Source organism: Amphiura filiformis, chromosome 8, assembly GCF_039555335.1.
Source record: "Amphiura filiformis chromosome 8, Afil_fr2py, whole genome shotgun sequence".
NCBI classification, from domain to species: Eukaryota; Metazoa; Echinodermata; class Ophiuroidea; order Amphilepidida; family Amphiuridae; genus Amphiura; species Amphiura filiformis.
Genome location: NC_092635.1, coordinates 6,863,623 through 6,877,969, shown reverse-complemented (window position 1 = coordinate 6,877,969; position 14,347 = coordinate 6,863,623). Strand labels below are relative to the sequence as shown.

Genomic DNA, 14,347 nt, shown 5'->3' with positions numbered 1-14,347 from the left:
AAAATCCAAAATATAGCCTGTTAGGAACGTTTTAAAAGGAATGGGTAGGAATGAATAATGAATGTAAACCACGCACAGATCTGTGAGTATTTCAGCATTTTGCCATCTCCAATTTAATCTTCCATGGTACCCGGAAGTGTCCGATACGTGGTTTAAGTCATATTGTGACATTTGCTGAGGAGGACGCCCTCAATATTTTAAATAAAAAAACAGTTTTAAACGATTATAGTGTACTTATGTTAACTACTTTTGACTAAATTTAATAAGAGTTTGTACTGATAGGGAGAGCATAATGATTAAGGTACCCTAATTCGGACCCTAATTCAATTATCGGCGTTGTCTGAAATTAATAGGCAACATCTTCTTGTGGTGCATTTAGAATTGTGTAAATGTCATGGGAGAAGCCATATTAGTGTGCCGTGTCGGTTATAATGTAGCTCGTAGTCAGTCTCTGAAAGAGCAGGGACAGAGTGTTACCCCTACCGTCCCAAACAAGTGTTATTCAATCTATTTCAATTCATTTTTATCTTCTAACGAATGTGTGTTGACTGAAAATGTCTGGTGGAAATATGTTATCCACTTTACGTCACCAAACATTCTTTAGAAGTTAAGCATTATCATGATTACTGGAAATGGAATGGGAATAGATTAAATAACGAAGATATGTTGCATCAACTATTCTTCTACATCCACTACATCTACATCCAAGTTTTCAGCAGCCCTTAGTGTGTTGCGTGGATGTACTTGTACACATCAATAACAACCAGGAAATACTCTCAATTAAGGTTTCTTTTGTTTCCCGCAAGAGGGGTAGCTCAACTAATATTTTCTACGATATTTTTTAATAATTGTCCCATTTTAAAAATCATACTTCAAACAAGGAATGGACAATTCTATCCATGCTTGTAATTTGTTACTTTGGTGTTTTTCTGTGCAAGTATTTGGATAAACTGTATTTCTTTGGCTGGATTTCTTTGATTTATGACCGAATAATAACAATCGATGTGTCATGCGCGTCTTATAAAATAAGCTTTTAGATGTAAACCCATTAGATAAACCTGCTCACTTCCAACTCGCCATGATGTGCGGGTTAACAATGTTGATATTAGGGTTTTCTCCAGTATTAGCATAACATACGATTATACATTAGCACCAACATGCTAGACTAGTCACGTAGAACACGTAGGCATTCCATACTATTTGAAACACAAACATGAGAAAGCTTATCCTATCCACAGACATCAACATTAATATCATTGATAAATTCAGCCATATGACACTTTCATGTAAAATAAAACTGTACTATATTCAAAAATAAAATATGCAATTATTACGTGTACAAGATTTTGTAAATAACTGTGTAAATATCAAACAAATTATAAAAGTCTAATTTGTGAAGTGTGCAATTAATTTGTAGTGTACAGTATCAGCTTTTGTAAGATTATTTTGTCAATTTGAATGTTAATTGTTGTATAGATCGCCTTTGTTGTATAAACATGTCTCCAAAGTCTATTATTTTATTTAAATGCTGGAAACCGTAATAAAAACACTTCCTTGTAGACTAATTTGAAAATCAAACTTGACCTGATTTGTGGTCTCTATCTCTGCTTATACCGCAGCAGTTACATATTTAGACACATACCACAACCCACGGTTTATTTTATAAATTTTAATTGCCTATGTTTTAATGTACTCGGTGTTTTACCTCCACAGCATGAAACGATTCTCGATATTTTCATCTATAAGCCACACCTATAATTAAAGACTGAATTAAAAAGACTAGTTTGCGGCTGACGTCAGAGCAAAGGCGCGACGTGATTGGTTGCTGACCTTCGCAGTACGGCATTTTTGGTCTAGTTGGCTGGACGTCATATGCAAACTAGTCCTTTTTAATTCGGTCACTAAAGCTTTGGTCCTCAGCGGGTTGGTTTTTTATGACAAAACTGTGATCAAAACTGTTTAGACACAGATTGTGCAATATCATCATTTTGACCACCAACAAAATTTGAGCCAACTATATCAATTCTTCTATACTTACAAAAACAAAGCGATTTTCGGAAAATAGTAGTCTAGAGAAACTGTCAATCAATTATTACAATCCTGGGGATTATGTTTACACGTTTTTTAGGACACCACACCTGTAATCCTGCTGAGCTCAATCGGTAAGGCGCTAGACTCCGGTTAGTGACGGTACGAGCTTGAGCCTGCGCAGTATCAATTTATGTTCTCGTAGAAAGGATGAGGTAGCTTACAATTCCCCTGGACAAGGAACTTGCAAATTTACCCGGTTAATTCACAGAGCTGATACCGTCTGTGATGATTTCTGTAGGTTGATTAGGGATTGCGCTGATCTCGGGAATATGCATCTCTGAAATGATATATAGTGCGATTGGGATACCGTGACCATCGACTTTCTGTAAAGTGTGCGGGATTGGCAGCCCTGAGGTTGGGTCACAGAGGAGTGCGAATTCAAAGCATTTATATTATTCATTGTGATCACAGTATTCTTCGACACACTCTTGCATTATATTTAGATGGCCCAAAGTCTATTCATGTCGGACTCAAATTAAAAAGAATTCTATTCCGAATTTTTCAAATACATAAATGATGTGAAGAATAGGGAAGTTTCCTACCATAATTATTGTACATTACATGTAGCCTAGTTTATATCTTGGCAAATGTGTATTCAAATTCTCGGTTGAATACTGATTCTCTAAAGCAGAGATGCGAAGGTAAAAATAAAGATGGTAAGTCTTGGACGTGACGTGACAGGACAAACTGGGAATAATGCTTATGCTTATAAAGTTATGTGGAACATAAAACCATCTTTATTAATATATTTAAAATAAAGATGGTTTTATATTCAACACATTGTGCTTAAAATCTAAACATACGGTCAAGTCCATTGATATCCTCCATTAGCAGTATTTGAAAATGGCAAAAATAATCAAATTACACAATTTTTTTCATAACAAACCCTTTTTGCATCACGAACAACTATTAAAACACGTTTGTTTGTTTTTATTTTTCTCACAATCCACTTTAATGTGACTTAACCCACTAAGCTCATTAACTGCTAACAATACGTTATTGTAACATGTTGGAGATATTAAGTTATTCCAGTTAAAATACATACACCCTTATGGAATACATGACCTTAATCTCTCGTACAGAGGGTGTAGATTTCAAATGGAGCCACCACTTCCTGTGTGGATAGAGCCATGTCTTCTCTGAGGTGTATGGATTGTAAATGGAATAACCTATTGTTTTGTTGATATACTCAAGTACAATTATAAATCATTTACCAAAGATGTTGATGTGTCAAATTATGTTGATTATTCAAAATCGGTAAACTTTCATACCTATGATACTATGTATGATCCTGTTATATGAAACATTCTTGTAAGAACCAATTCCTAGGTGGTGTAACTCAAATGGTGTCTGCTATGTCAATAATATAATGCAAAGAGTATAAACCTACCGTAATATTCGGATTTTAAACCGCACTGCACATAATGCGACCCATCATATCGAAATACGACGATTGCTGGAAATTGACCTTAATAATATTGCAAGTATATTTGAAAGAATACAGAAAACACCTTTAAAAAATCGAAAGGTGAAAAGAAAAAGATCACTGATTGCTGATGGCTACTGATCACCGATTGCTTCTGTTCACTAATTGCTAGCAATGATCACCAATTGCATGTTACTATCCTTTTCCTGCTAAGAAAAAGAGTTACCACGGTTACGTATGCTTACTTCATGGGTACACTTATTTTAATATCACCGCTTGTATCCGTAATGTCATCTCAAACCTCGTCTTAGCTGTAGAAGTACAGGGTATAGAATGTACCTTTTCATTCAATGTTATAAAACCGCCGAATTATTCCTGATACTGTACTCTCATGTTGCATAATCAGGTGTAGGCATGTGGCTTCACAACGGTGTGCAAAGTGGTATACCTCAAAAATTATACCGTAAAACCTCGTCTACAAGCATATAGTGTTTTTGATGAAAGCTTAATTAATACGAGGCATGACAGCCGTAAATATGCCAATACAATAGATTGGTCTTACAATAGTATTTGTTTGTATATGTTTGTATCGGTAATTAATTTGCTCAAAATCCAAAATATTATGATTTTGTCGATGGGTGGCGTCTTGATTAATTTGGCTTTCATCAAAAGCACTCTATATGATTGTAGACGAGGTTTTACGGTAGCTTTGCCATTTCGCATTACCTTCCGCTATCCAACGAATAATTGATTGCATTGTTTTGTTACAATAGTCTTTACAACAAACAACATCAACATCTCAGTACGCGTGCATTATTTTGTACAATTTCTCGAGCAACAAGTGAAACGCATTTATTAACCTTTCATACACTCCTAGATAGTGAGAACCAATCAGAGCAAACGGTAGTAAATTATTAGCCGTGCATAAATATTGTATAATTGCACGGGTGCGCACTCCGCGTAGTCCGAAAGTACTGCGCGTACTACGCGGAGTGCGCGCCCGTGCAATTATACAATATTTATGCACGGTTAGTAATTTACTAATGTGTGCTCTGATTGGCTCTCACTATCTAAGAGTGTATGAATCATGTTTAACTTCTTACGAATGGTTTTTGACATAAAATTGATACTATATTTCAGATATAATTTTCCGTCAACAAACATTGTTAGAAGTTAAATATGATGCATTGAATATACTACGTCGAATAAAAATTAAAACATAGATTGAAAAATGAATATTTGCGACGTGTCATGTCAAAAACATACACATTTGGGCAGGTTATCAATTTTGAGGTTTTTACATAACTTAAATATATTCGTAAAATCGAACATTCTTAAACGAAGATATTGAGTTCGTATTATAAAAATGGAAATTGAGATATCGGCCTTTAAAAATATTATTGACAATGTTGAGAGTAGGAATTACCTTGAAAAATGTCTCAAAAATACCAAGATGCCAGTTATATTCCGGTCTGAAACTATCAGACAATATTTTAAACATTAATAACATCACAAATTCGCAAACTCAAATTGTAAAAAAAATCACCCGGGCAGATTTTTGGCTATTTCCCCATTTACGATCCTGCTCAAAAGTGTCTGCTTTCAATATACCACGTCACATTTGTTTAACGAATATTCTTCGTCAAATATTTGTAGTCTGTATGGCCCTTTATTCCTACCTCGGAATTTTCAGATTGTAATCAATCTTTCATCAGTCTCAATAATTATACTGTCTGAAAATTGCGAGGTAGGAATAACATCTTTGTTTTTGGATCACAAGTTTGACACCTTAGTGATCGTGTTTTTATGTGCATTCCGACTGTAAATGTAATTTTATATAAGTGTGCTGTTATTATAGTTGTTTGTCCTTTGCTATGAATAACAAAAAGCATTCATCAATTTTTAAACATGAGTCTAAGCCTCATTATTGAATTATTAAATTAACACTAAAGCTTTGTTGCCCTTTCAGAAAGGATATCCCTATTCATTCCATGTAGTTAATAATAAATAATATTTTGACACATAAGCCTTGTTTTAACATTATACTCTGGATAATCGTGATCACAAGGTATCACATATAAAATGGAATGAAACTTTACATATTTTCTATCAAAAGAACATTATACGAGTACGCCGTACGGTTTAATATCACAGTAGCGGGCAGCCGGTCCCTGTGTGAGTGGACGAGTTTTCATCAGTCCTGATTCAATCAGAGACACATCTGACGAAAGCTCGACCACTCACACAGGGACCGGCTGCACCGGTAGTGTGATAACCGACGGCAGACTCGTAGAAATACTACAACCTTTTTGGAATTCCAGGCGAGTAAGCCTTAAGTAAAAGCCATTTAAATGGCCGGGCCCAGAACCCAAGATCCAAGGAGGTCCAAGAAGGCCCAACTTTGGGAGGATATTTTTTCAATTAATAATTAAAAAACAAAGAAAATAGGGAGGGGAAGTGAAAAAAAATGGAGCGAATTATTAAAATTTCCTCGAAGTAAACTATATCAATCTAATGATATGTAACTAAAGTGTATGTAGCTGGGATGAAAGGCCGACCATCAATTAAAAATTTTGAGCTTTCATATTGAAGATAGACATTTTTCCCCAAAAAATTGTTTTGGTGTTTTTTGGGAAAAAATCGATATCTTCCATGGGTCATACATTGCCTGCACACACCTGAAACCACTTGTCAACATTTGACACTAATTGCCTCAGGCGAAGGTCACTTTCTAGGAAGCTGGACTGAAGATGGTCATCTGATTCTCCATCTGGGTGATATACTGCAATTGGCTGTATATGAGACATATAATTACCATCAAGCTGTCAAGTAGAATTGAAAAAAAATTAAGGGACATGTAACGTAGTTTCCAATATGGAAATATTGTCCGATGATTCGACTGAGCCAACCTGAGTATAGCTCAATCAAATTCATAAAAAGATTTATTCTCGATGACCAGTTGCTTCTTCAGCTGGTAAGGATTCTTTTGCTTCTGACATTTCAACCTGGTTTGGGAGTTCCTCAAAACTCGGCGGTGCATGTTGACATGGCAGAGCCATATGTAATGGTACATTGCCAATTACTATCGGTATTTTCACGTCCATCACCTTGTTGGAAACCTGCAAAACAAGTGTTTAAACATGGCGCATTAAAAACTCATATTCATGTAATAATCGTAACTGCGATTGTGTATTTTATGCCTTATACCCTTAGTGTAGTGTATGCTTTAATTTTACAACACATTACAGGTTTGGTGCCTCCCTTGGCCTGGGTGGGCAACACATTGGGCATCACCGACCAACCCCCTTGTTGGGCTTAAGAATTAATTAATGAAACACACAATGAAAACTTACCACAACATCATATTCCAGTGTTATTATCTTGCAGCCTACCAATCCTGATGGCGGAGTTGGAGGTACAATGAGCTCAGGCATTGTTATGCTGATCATTTCCGCTTGTTCTGAAGTGGCTTCGCAAGATACTAGTAAACAACAGTGCTCAACAGTGCTCAAAATATTGGCTATTGTCCGTTTGGCACTTTTAATAGTTCGCATACTGCTTCCAACAAACTTCGCAACCTGTCAATACAAAAAAAGGAAGCTGAGGCGTTTTTCAAAAAATTGTCGTTGTCCCTTTGATTTCCACTATAAAGTTAGCTGACCTTTCTAGTGGCACTGGTATATTTGGAACGGTCGCTTAAACATTCAAAGGGGGGCAGCATTATCATGATTAGCATGATTATAATTTATTCGTTATGAATTCGTCGGAGGGACTAATCGAGAATTTTTAGCAAATTAAATTAATGCATGCTTCAGACTAAAGTTTTAGGTGATCTTCATTTCCACAAAAATTTTTTTGAAGATATGCCCTTTTAAAGACAAGTGCCCATTTTTCACTCTGTCCACGGATAGCAAACCTGTATTCGTCAAGGAGGCAACCAGGTAGAGGGCAGAGCAGCACAGTAAACTCACTTCAAAAGAACCAAAGACAAACTAAACAGCCCTTTTTCAGAGAAATGACTTATGTTGTCAATAAAAAGAAACCAGAAACAATAAAGTAAGAAACATAAAATAAACCGAGAAAAACATAAGTAATTGCAAGTATAGCAAAAGAAGTCCCATCCCACATCAATTTCGCCCAAATTAATGACACTTAACAAAATCCATAACCCATAAGCCCACCGGTAAAGCCCATTCCTTAAAATAAAGTTGTTATTTTATAAAATTATCATCGAGGAATGTTTTATATTCATGCATGGTATATGCACTTTTCAATCTTTGAAGTAACCAAACCTCCTCCGTGGACAGAGTGAAAAATGGATACATTTCTTTAAAAGGGCATATCTTCAAAAGTTATGAGCCGATTGAAATAATTGTTTCGGTTTATCAAAGCTAACAGGAAAAGGCTTCTTTACATACCAATATATTCAACTTTTCTGAAATAGGAGAAAAAGAGGGCGCAATGAGGGCCTCTTTTTTTGGGACACCATGTATTTAATTTGATTTAGTTAAATACATGACGGGGCTATAATTTGCAGATAAAAACTGGGTTATTGGTAAATATTATTTACAAGAAACCCGGAACATGTTCAAATTTCACTTTCTTATTAGCCAATATATAAACTGTTGATGATGTTAAATTAATCAATCCTAATGGGACCAAGTTTTAAAAACAGTGAAAATCAACCCACTTTATCGCATTTTAACGATAAAGGTTTTTGTAGATATTGATGCTTTTGTAAACAAGTCAATAAATTGGAAATATTATGCCTAAAACCACAGTAATATTAAGTTAATGATAGAGTGTATCATTTCCAAAGCAAACGTACAAAGTTCTATTTGTTCCAATTCTGCTTTATTGATTTTTCACAAATGACGTGTACGTTTTCCCATGAAAATTACAATCTAAATAAATTAAATAAATAAATATACGTTGCGAACTGAATGGACCATAATAGGTGTTGAAATAAAAAAACAACAAGGATATTTCTTGTTTGATTATAGTTCTGCAGATAATCAGCAAATTAGAGACACAATCAAGCCCAAGGTCACACAAACAACACAATTGGCACATACACTCCTTGTGGGTTTCTGATTAGCAAAAACTCGTTAGCCAAATTAAAGGTCAAGATGGCGGTCATTTTTTAAGATGGCCGCCACTAAATGAAAAAAATTAATGTTACAAGGTATCAAATGACCAGACAAGTACCAAGATTTGCAGTTACCCTCCACTTGAATCTTTAATTACTTTTATTAGGAAAACATTGATTTGAAAATACGTTCTTGTTCCTTTCTTATGTCTTTTTAAAACAACTTTGTCACAAACCGTGGCCGTTTGAAAATATTGTAGATAAATAAATACTGCACATTCACTTCTATATCATACATTTCAAATGTTTGATAATAAATGTTGTCATTTTTTAGAAGGGCCAATGCAATGGTACCAAAATGTCAAACGCCGTTTACTCAGAACAGCGCTTTTGTGTATTCGTCACTCTGCCGAATTCATAACGATAATGATGTTAAGATGTCAATACCAACTGGATAGATTGCATAATATTATTAACTGCATAACAGCAGAGGGCGCTATCACTTGCACGGAAGTGCTCAATAGCATTACTTTAAGACATGCTGAACAGTATTTATTATGAGCACTATATGCTATAGCGTCCACAAGTAATAAGTTCCCCCTAAGATTTGTATAACCCTAATTGTTTTACCCTGTGGACCAATTTATAGCGTCCCCAGGCCGTTTTAAAAGTTGCATCTGAGTCCATAGCAGTCAGGTTTTCTTTTACAAACACATGAATAGGCCTGGCCTACTGTATTGTTTGAGAGTTGACTCCTATGGACTCAGAATGCAACTTTGCCATTCTATAATATGTACACTTTATATACTTTAGACCAACAATTTAGCAGTTATGATGCCCAAAAGTTTCCATAATTCTAGGGTTAAGACCAACCTTAATGCCAATATAAACTTACCTGTCTTAAATTGGCTTCTATTGGGTGTTTTGATCCTTTATTTGTCTCGACTGTGACAATTATACTTTCCCCAGGAACATAACCTGATTTGTCCAATGTCACACGAAAAGTTTTTACCGGCTTGGAAAGTCGACCTAGAACACCGTAGATTACTTTGTCTACAGCGATTGGATTCTGAAATGAAATGTTTAGTTTGATGTTTATTGAACACTGCAAAAATTTGGTGGGTACGTAAAGATGTCAAATTGACTCTATTATTGGTATAAGAACATGACACCTTTTGGTGTTGTGTTCAGTTTGGCACTTAGAATGGCCACCCGAGAACCCGTTTTCAAAACAAAAGGTCATTATACCCAAAATGGGGTGTAAAATTGGCTTTCTAAGGTGTCAAATTAAGTTACATTTACACCCTAATTTTGGTGTATCTTGGGAAATGGGAAAATGAGTATTCACCTCTAGCAGAAAAAGCGATTCTGTAGTCAACAAAAACAGTAAATCCAGTTGAAAAGATTTATAATTTCTAACTTGGTTTGATGTTTTGTATACAGCCTGTCTCAAAACAAATTGTGCTAGTGAAAAGCGCCCTCTTTGGCAATTAGAATATACTGTTGTGACATGATGCTTACATCAACGTCAAGGGCGCAGTCTTAGTTTTCAAATGCCGTTAGTTCTGTTCACCTTGCTTGTTTCAATCTCGAGATCTAGTTAACAACGAAGGGGTAAAATCACAATGGTGCCACCTTTACTAGGGAAGAGGACTGTACATGTAAATTAAAGATAACATCAAGTGTAGAAAAGAATGCATAGATTACACAACAATGCAAAATTGTTTTTACTATTTATACTGTTTTATCATGATATGGGTATAATAATTCTCTTTTCTAATTGACACAGATTAAAAGATAAATACATATTTCACATTCTGTTGTAATGTCACAACAGTATTTTCTAATTGCCACAGATGGCGGTTTCCACTTGCACAATTTCTTTGAGACAGGCTGTTTTTATTTGTCTCCATTTATTGTGACCAATAAATCCTAGCCAGGAATATGCATCCTTATTTAAGCCAATAACAGCATACCTCTAGGTGTTCTTGTGTGTTTAAATCCAATATTGGTGAACTATGGAACTCCCATTCATCTTTGGCGGATTCTTTGATGGTACTTCGGGCAACCGCTTTGATTCGGTGTTTTATTTTACCATAGGGACCTTCAAACGACGGAGGTAGTGTGCTAATGAGTATGTTGAAATCAAAAGGCAGATTATGTTCTCCTGGCTCTAGAGGTGTATCTGCGAGGAAAACATTAACATATCGTAACAAGTAGAATTAATTTTAACAGAACTTTATTCGGCTAAAAATTCCCGGATATGATAACGCTTTTTAACGCTTCAAAGCGTTTCTGTTTATGCTATAAGCATGTTGGAGTCTTGAGGCAGACCGGATGTGGTAGGAAAACGACTGTAAACGAGATTTACGTATATCTTGCGTTAGTACCGGCTGGGAATATAGAGAGAGAGCGCGGTTTGCGCGCCAGTTGCTCCATATTTTATCTAGGTCGAGATAATCATTTATCAAAAAGCAACCTAAAATTGAATTTTAATCTTTCTTGAAGATATCCATGCCTCTGTAATATTAAAATTATTGCCATGTATGGTCAAAAATCGACTTTGAAAATTGGCCTTTTAACGTGTATTTATATGAACGGGACAATTATTTAGTGGTGTGCCCATATTAACCTGCGCGCTTTGCACTGCGAACTTTAAAATTGCCGTATTTTATTGTCGGATGTATAGCGATAAGTCTGTAATTATAATAACTGTATTGCTTTTAATGCGCTATTGGATAATTTATGCTGCATTTGTTTGTGTGGGGTCGGCCGAGAAATGAAACTAGTTGTTTATAGGACGTCATCGATCTTTTGGTTTGTTCCTTAATGACATCTTGTTTCTGTGGTCACCTCTGTGACAGATGAGGGGGAGCTCGAGTGAAAAGGCAAACTTAGTAAAAGACAGAGGCAACGTATTGTTGATAAAAGTTAACTTCAATAGGTAATTACAGAACTAACTGATGGAAACCAATAATTACATTCACTTGTGCAATAATTATGAGCCCTGGGGTGGGTAAAATTGGGGGGATTTTTATGAGCCGAAGGGGGGGAAGCAATTTTGGCAAGCCGAGAGGGGCAAGTGATTTTGGCACACATTCTTGGTGCGCCTTTTAATAATCTAAAAGACTTAGGAAAACCGTACGGAAACGCTTAAATATGCAAATTTGCCTGCTCGCTGCGCTCGCAACATGTATATAGAACATTTAAGGTTTGCAAATTGGGATCCAAAAAATTAGACATATGCAGGGGGGCAAAGATTTTTTGGTGGGCCGAGGTGGGGGGAAGGGATTTTTGGCGGGCCGAGAGGGGGGCAAGCAATTTTTGGCGAGCCGTTTGGAAATTTTACACCCCCCCAGCTCATAATTATTGCACAGCCCCTCAGGCGTTAGGGCAGGGTAATTAACTTTGACGAGCAAACATAAGCCGAAAATGTGTCGAGCAGGAATTCCCTTCACAATCCTGGATCCGCAACTGTTTATAAATATCATAATATTTTTTGGATTTTGGACGTTACTTGATCTGGAGTTTTAGCAATTTTTACCTCAATATCTTTTATGATTAAATTCAAAACACAAAGAACACGACCTTACCCTGTGTTTGGTGAAGAACAGTTTTATGCTTTGCCAATAACTGCATGTTCTTGAAATAAGCAATGCCATTCGAGTCCATCTCTCTCCAATCTGTCCATGCTTTACAAATATATTTAATTTTGATTTCTGCAAAAGAATGTATTTGAAATAGCCTTGAATAATACCATTAGGCCTACAACATTTTTCATGAATCATTTGTAAAAATTCTTGCAAACAAATCCAGTTGATTATTGGGTAACAAGATGTTAGCTGCAATTACTTTTCGTGCTACAGCGTAGGCCTTTCTCAAATTGACTGACGAATTCTCCCAGTCCTCCCCGTCTGCTTCCTGTTGGAGCTTGACGCTGGTGGCACTGTTTTGGGTTTTAGGAACTGATCATAGATGTGCGGCAGGAAGTGATTTCCTTCATCTCGGCTTAGTGTGTTGACCCCTTTTCCCGAATTGATTCTTTTATGTATCTTCTATTTCTCTTTTACTCTCTGTCCTTTATACTCTAGTCTTCCCAGCCAATCACATGAAGGCGGATTTATTAACCTCTCCGGTGATTGAGGCCTTCCTCTGTGCTCTGGTATAAGCCTTAGTTGAGGATTTTCCCACTTCTGTTTTGTAAAAAACACACAAAAACTACAAAAGATACAAAACAGAGCTGCCAGACTTGTTTTCAAGGCAAACCGTATGGAACACACCACTCCTCTGCTGAAGGAGCTTCACTGGGTACCAGTAAATGAGCGAATTACCTACAAGCAACTCACATTCGCTTATAAAAGCAGACATGAAACAACACCACTGTACATACAAAATCTCCTAAAAACTCACACATTTTCTGATGGCATGTTCCTACGATCACATGCTGATGGCAGTCTGCTTGAGTGTAATAGAACTCACACAACATAATTATGGGGATAATGCCTTCTGCAATTCTGTACCAGCTCTCTGGAACCAATTTCCTGTAAAACTTCGTACTTCACCTAGTCTGGCCACTTTTAAATCTAATCTGAAAACCCATTGTTTCCGAACTAAGTTTTTATTTTTTAATTAAGTTGTACATTTTCATTGTAGCCTAAGATGTAACATAAGTTTTACTTTTAAGAACATTGTAAAGCGCTTTGTTCATACTTATGCTAAGACGCTATATAAATTCCGTTTATTGTATTGTATTGTATTGTATTGTATTGTATTGTATTGTATTGTATTGTTCTTTTAACCGCGCACCAAGCACCCTACAAAAAGGAACTATCGCAGTCTGTCACCAGAGGTATGGTCGTCCTCCCCTACAATAGGGGCTTTCGCAGGCCGCCAGGAGGATCTTAATATTGAATCCAAACATGCTTTAAATCACAGGCATTAAGAAAAATCCTGGTCCACCCGAAGGACAAACGCGAGTCATTACAAACGGCCGAATACGTTTATGAAATTCCATGTCGCAATTGTAAACAAACTTAATATTGGTAAAACTTCCAGAGTGTTTGGTACGCGGTTAAGAGAACACAAAACCAAAGCGGAAAAGCCTCAATTAAGGCTTACACCAGAGCACAGAGGAGAGGTTAATACATCCGCCGGTAATACACAATGAAGCGGAGGACAATCATGTGATTGAATTCGGAAAAAGGGGGCCAGCGCACTAAACCGAGATGAAGGAAATCACCAGCAGGAAGCAGACGAGGAGGACTGGGAGAATAGGTCAATCAATGTGAGAAAGTGTGTAGCAGGAAACGTCATTGCAGGTGTGTTTAACATCTTGTTGCATCCTGGAAAGTTTGTTGGAACACCTTGAAATATATACCCCCAATATGGCCTCACCTGTTCATTTTTTCATGCCCCTTACACACATCCAAAACTGATTGGTGGAGAAGGGGGACGGTTTCGCTGTCGGAAAGGGTTCATACTTTACACCAAAGAAAGTATGTGCCCTTTGTAATTTTGAAAAGCAAAGTACAAAATATGGTTCAAGCATGCATCAGTTAATTCACTCTAATTATTTCTGATTATTCCCTTTAATTTGTCTCAATATCATTTGTTTTTGTGCAAAGATTGGTGAATAATATTTAAGTGCATGCTTAAACCATATTTTGTACTTTGTTCTCAAAATTACAAAACAAATACCAGGCTGACGATATACAAGTCATAGGGTACACTATAGGCTTGTA

At 36.4% G+C, this 14,347-nt stretch overlaps 1 protein-coding gene across 1 annotated transcript; it reads right to left on the bottom strand.

Moving 5' to 3' along the window:
- Positions 1-6,459: 6,459 nt before the first annotated feature.
- Positions 6,460-12,278, bottom strand: LOC140158442 (arrestin domain-containing protein 1-like). The gene is made up of 5 exons (XM_072181533.1): positions 12,200-12,278; positions 10,583-10,791; positions 9,502-9,675; positions 6,871-7,095; positions 6,460-6,636 (listed from the first exon to the last, which is right to left on the bottom strand). The coding sequence occupies exons 1-5, from the start codon at positions 12,276-12,278 to the stop codon at positions 6,460-6,462; spliced, it is 864 nt and encodes a 287-aa protein (XP_072037634.1).
- Between the last annotated feature and the right edge of the window lie 2,069 nt (positions 12,279-14,347).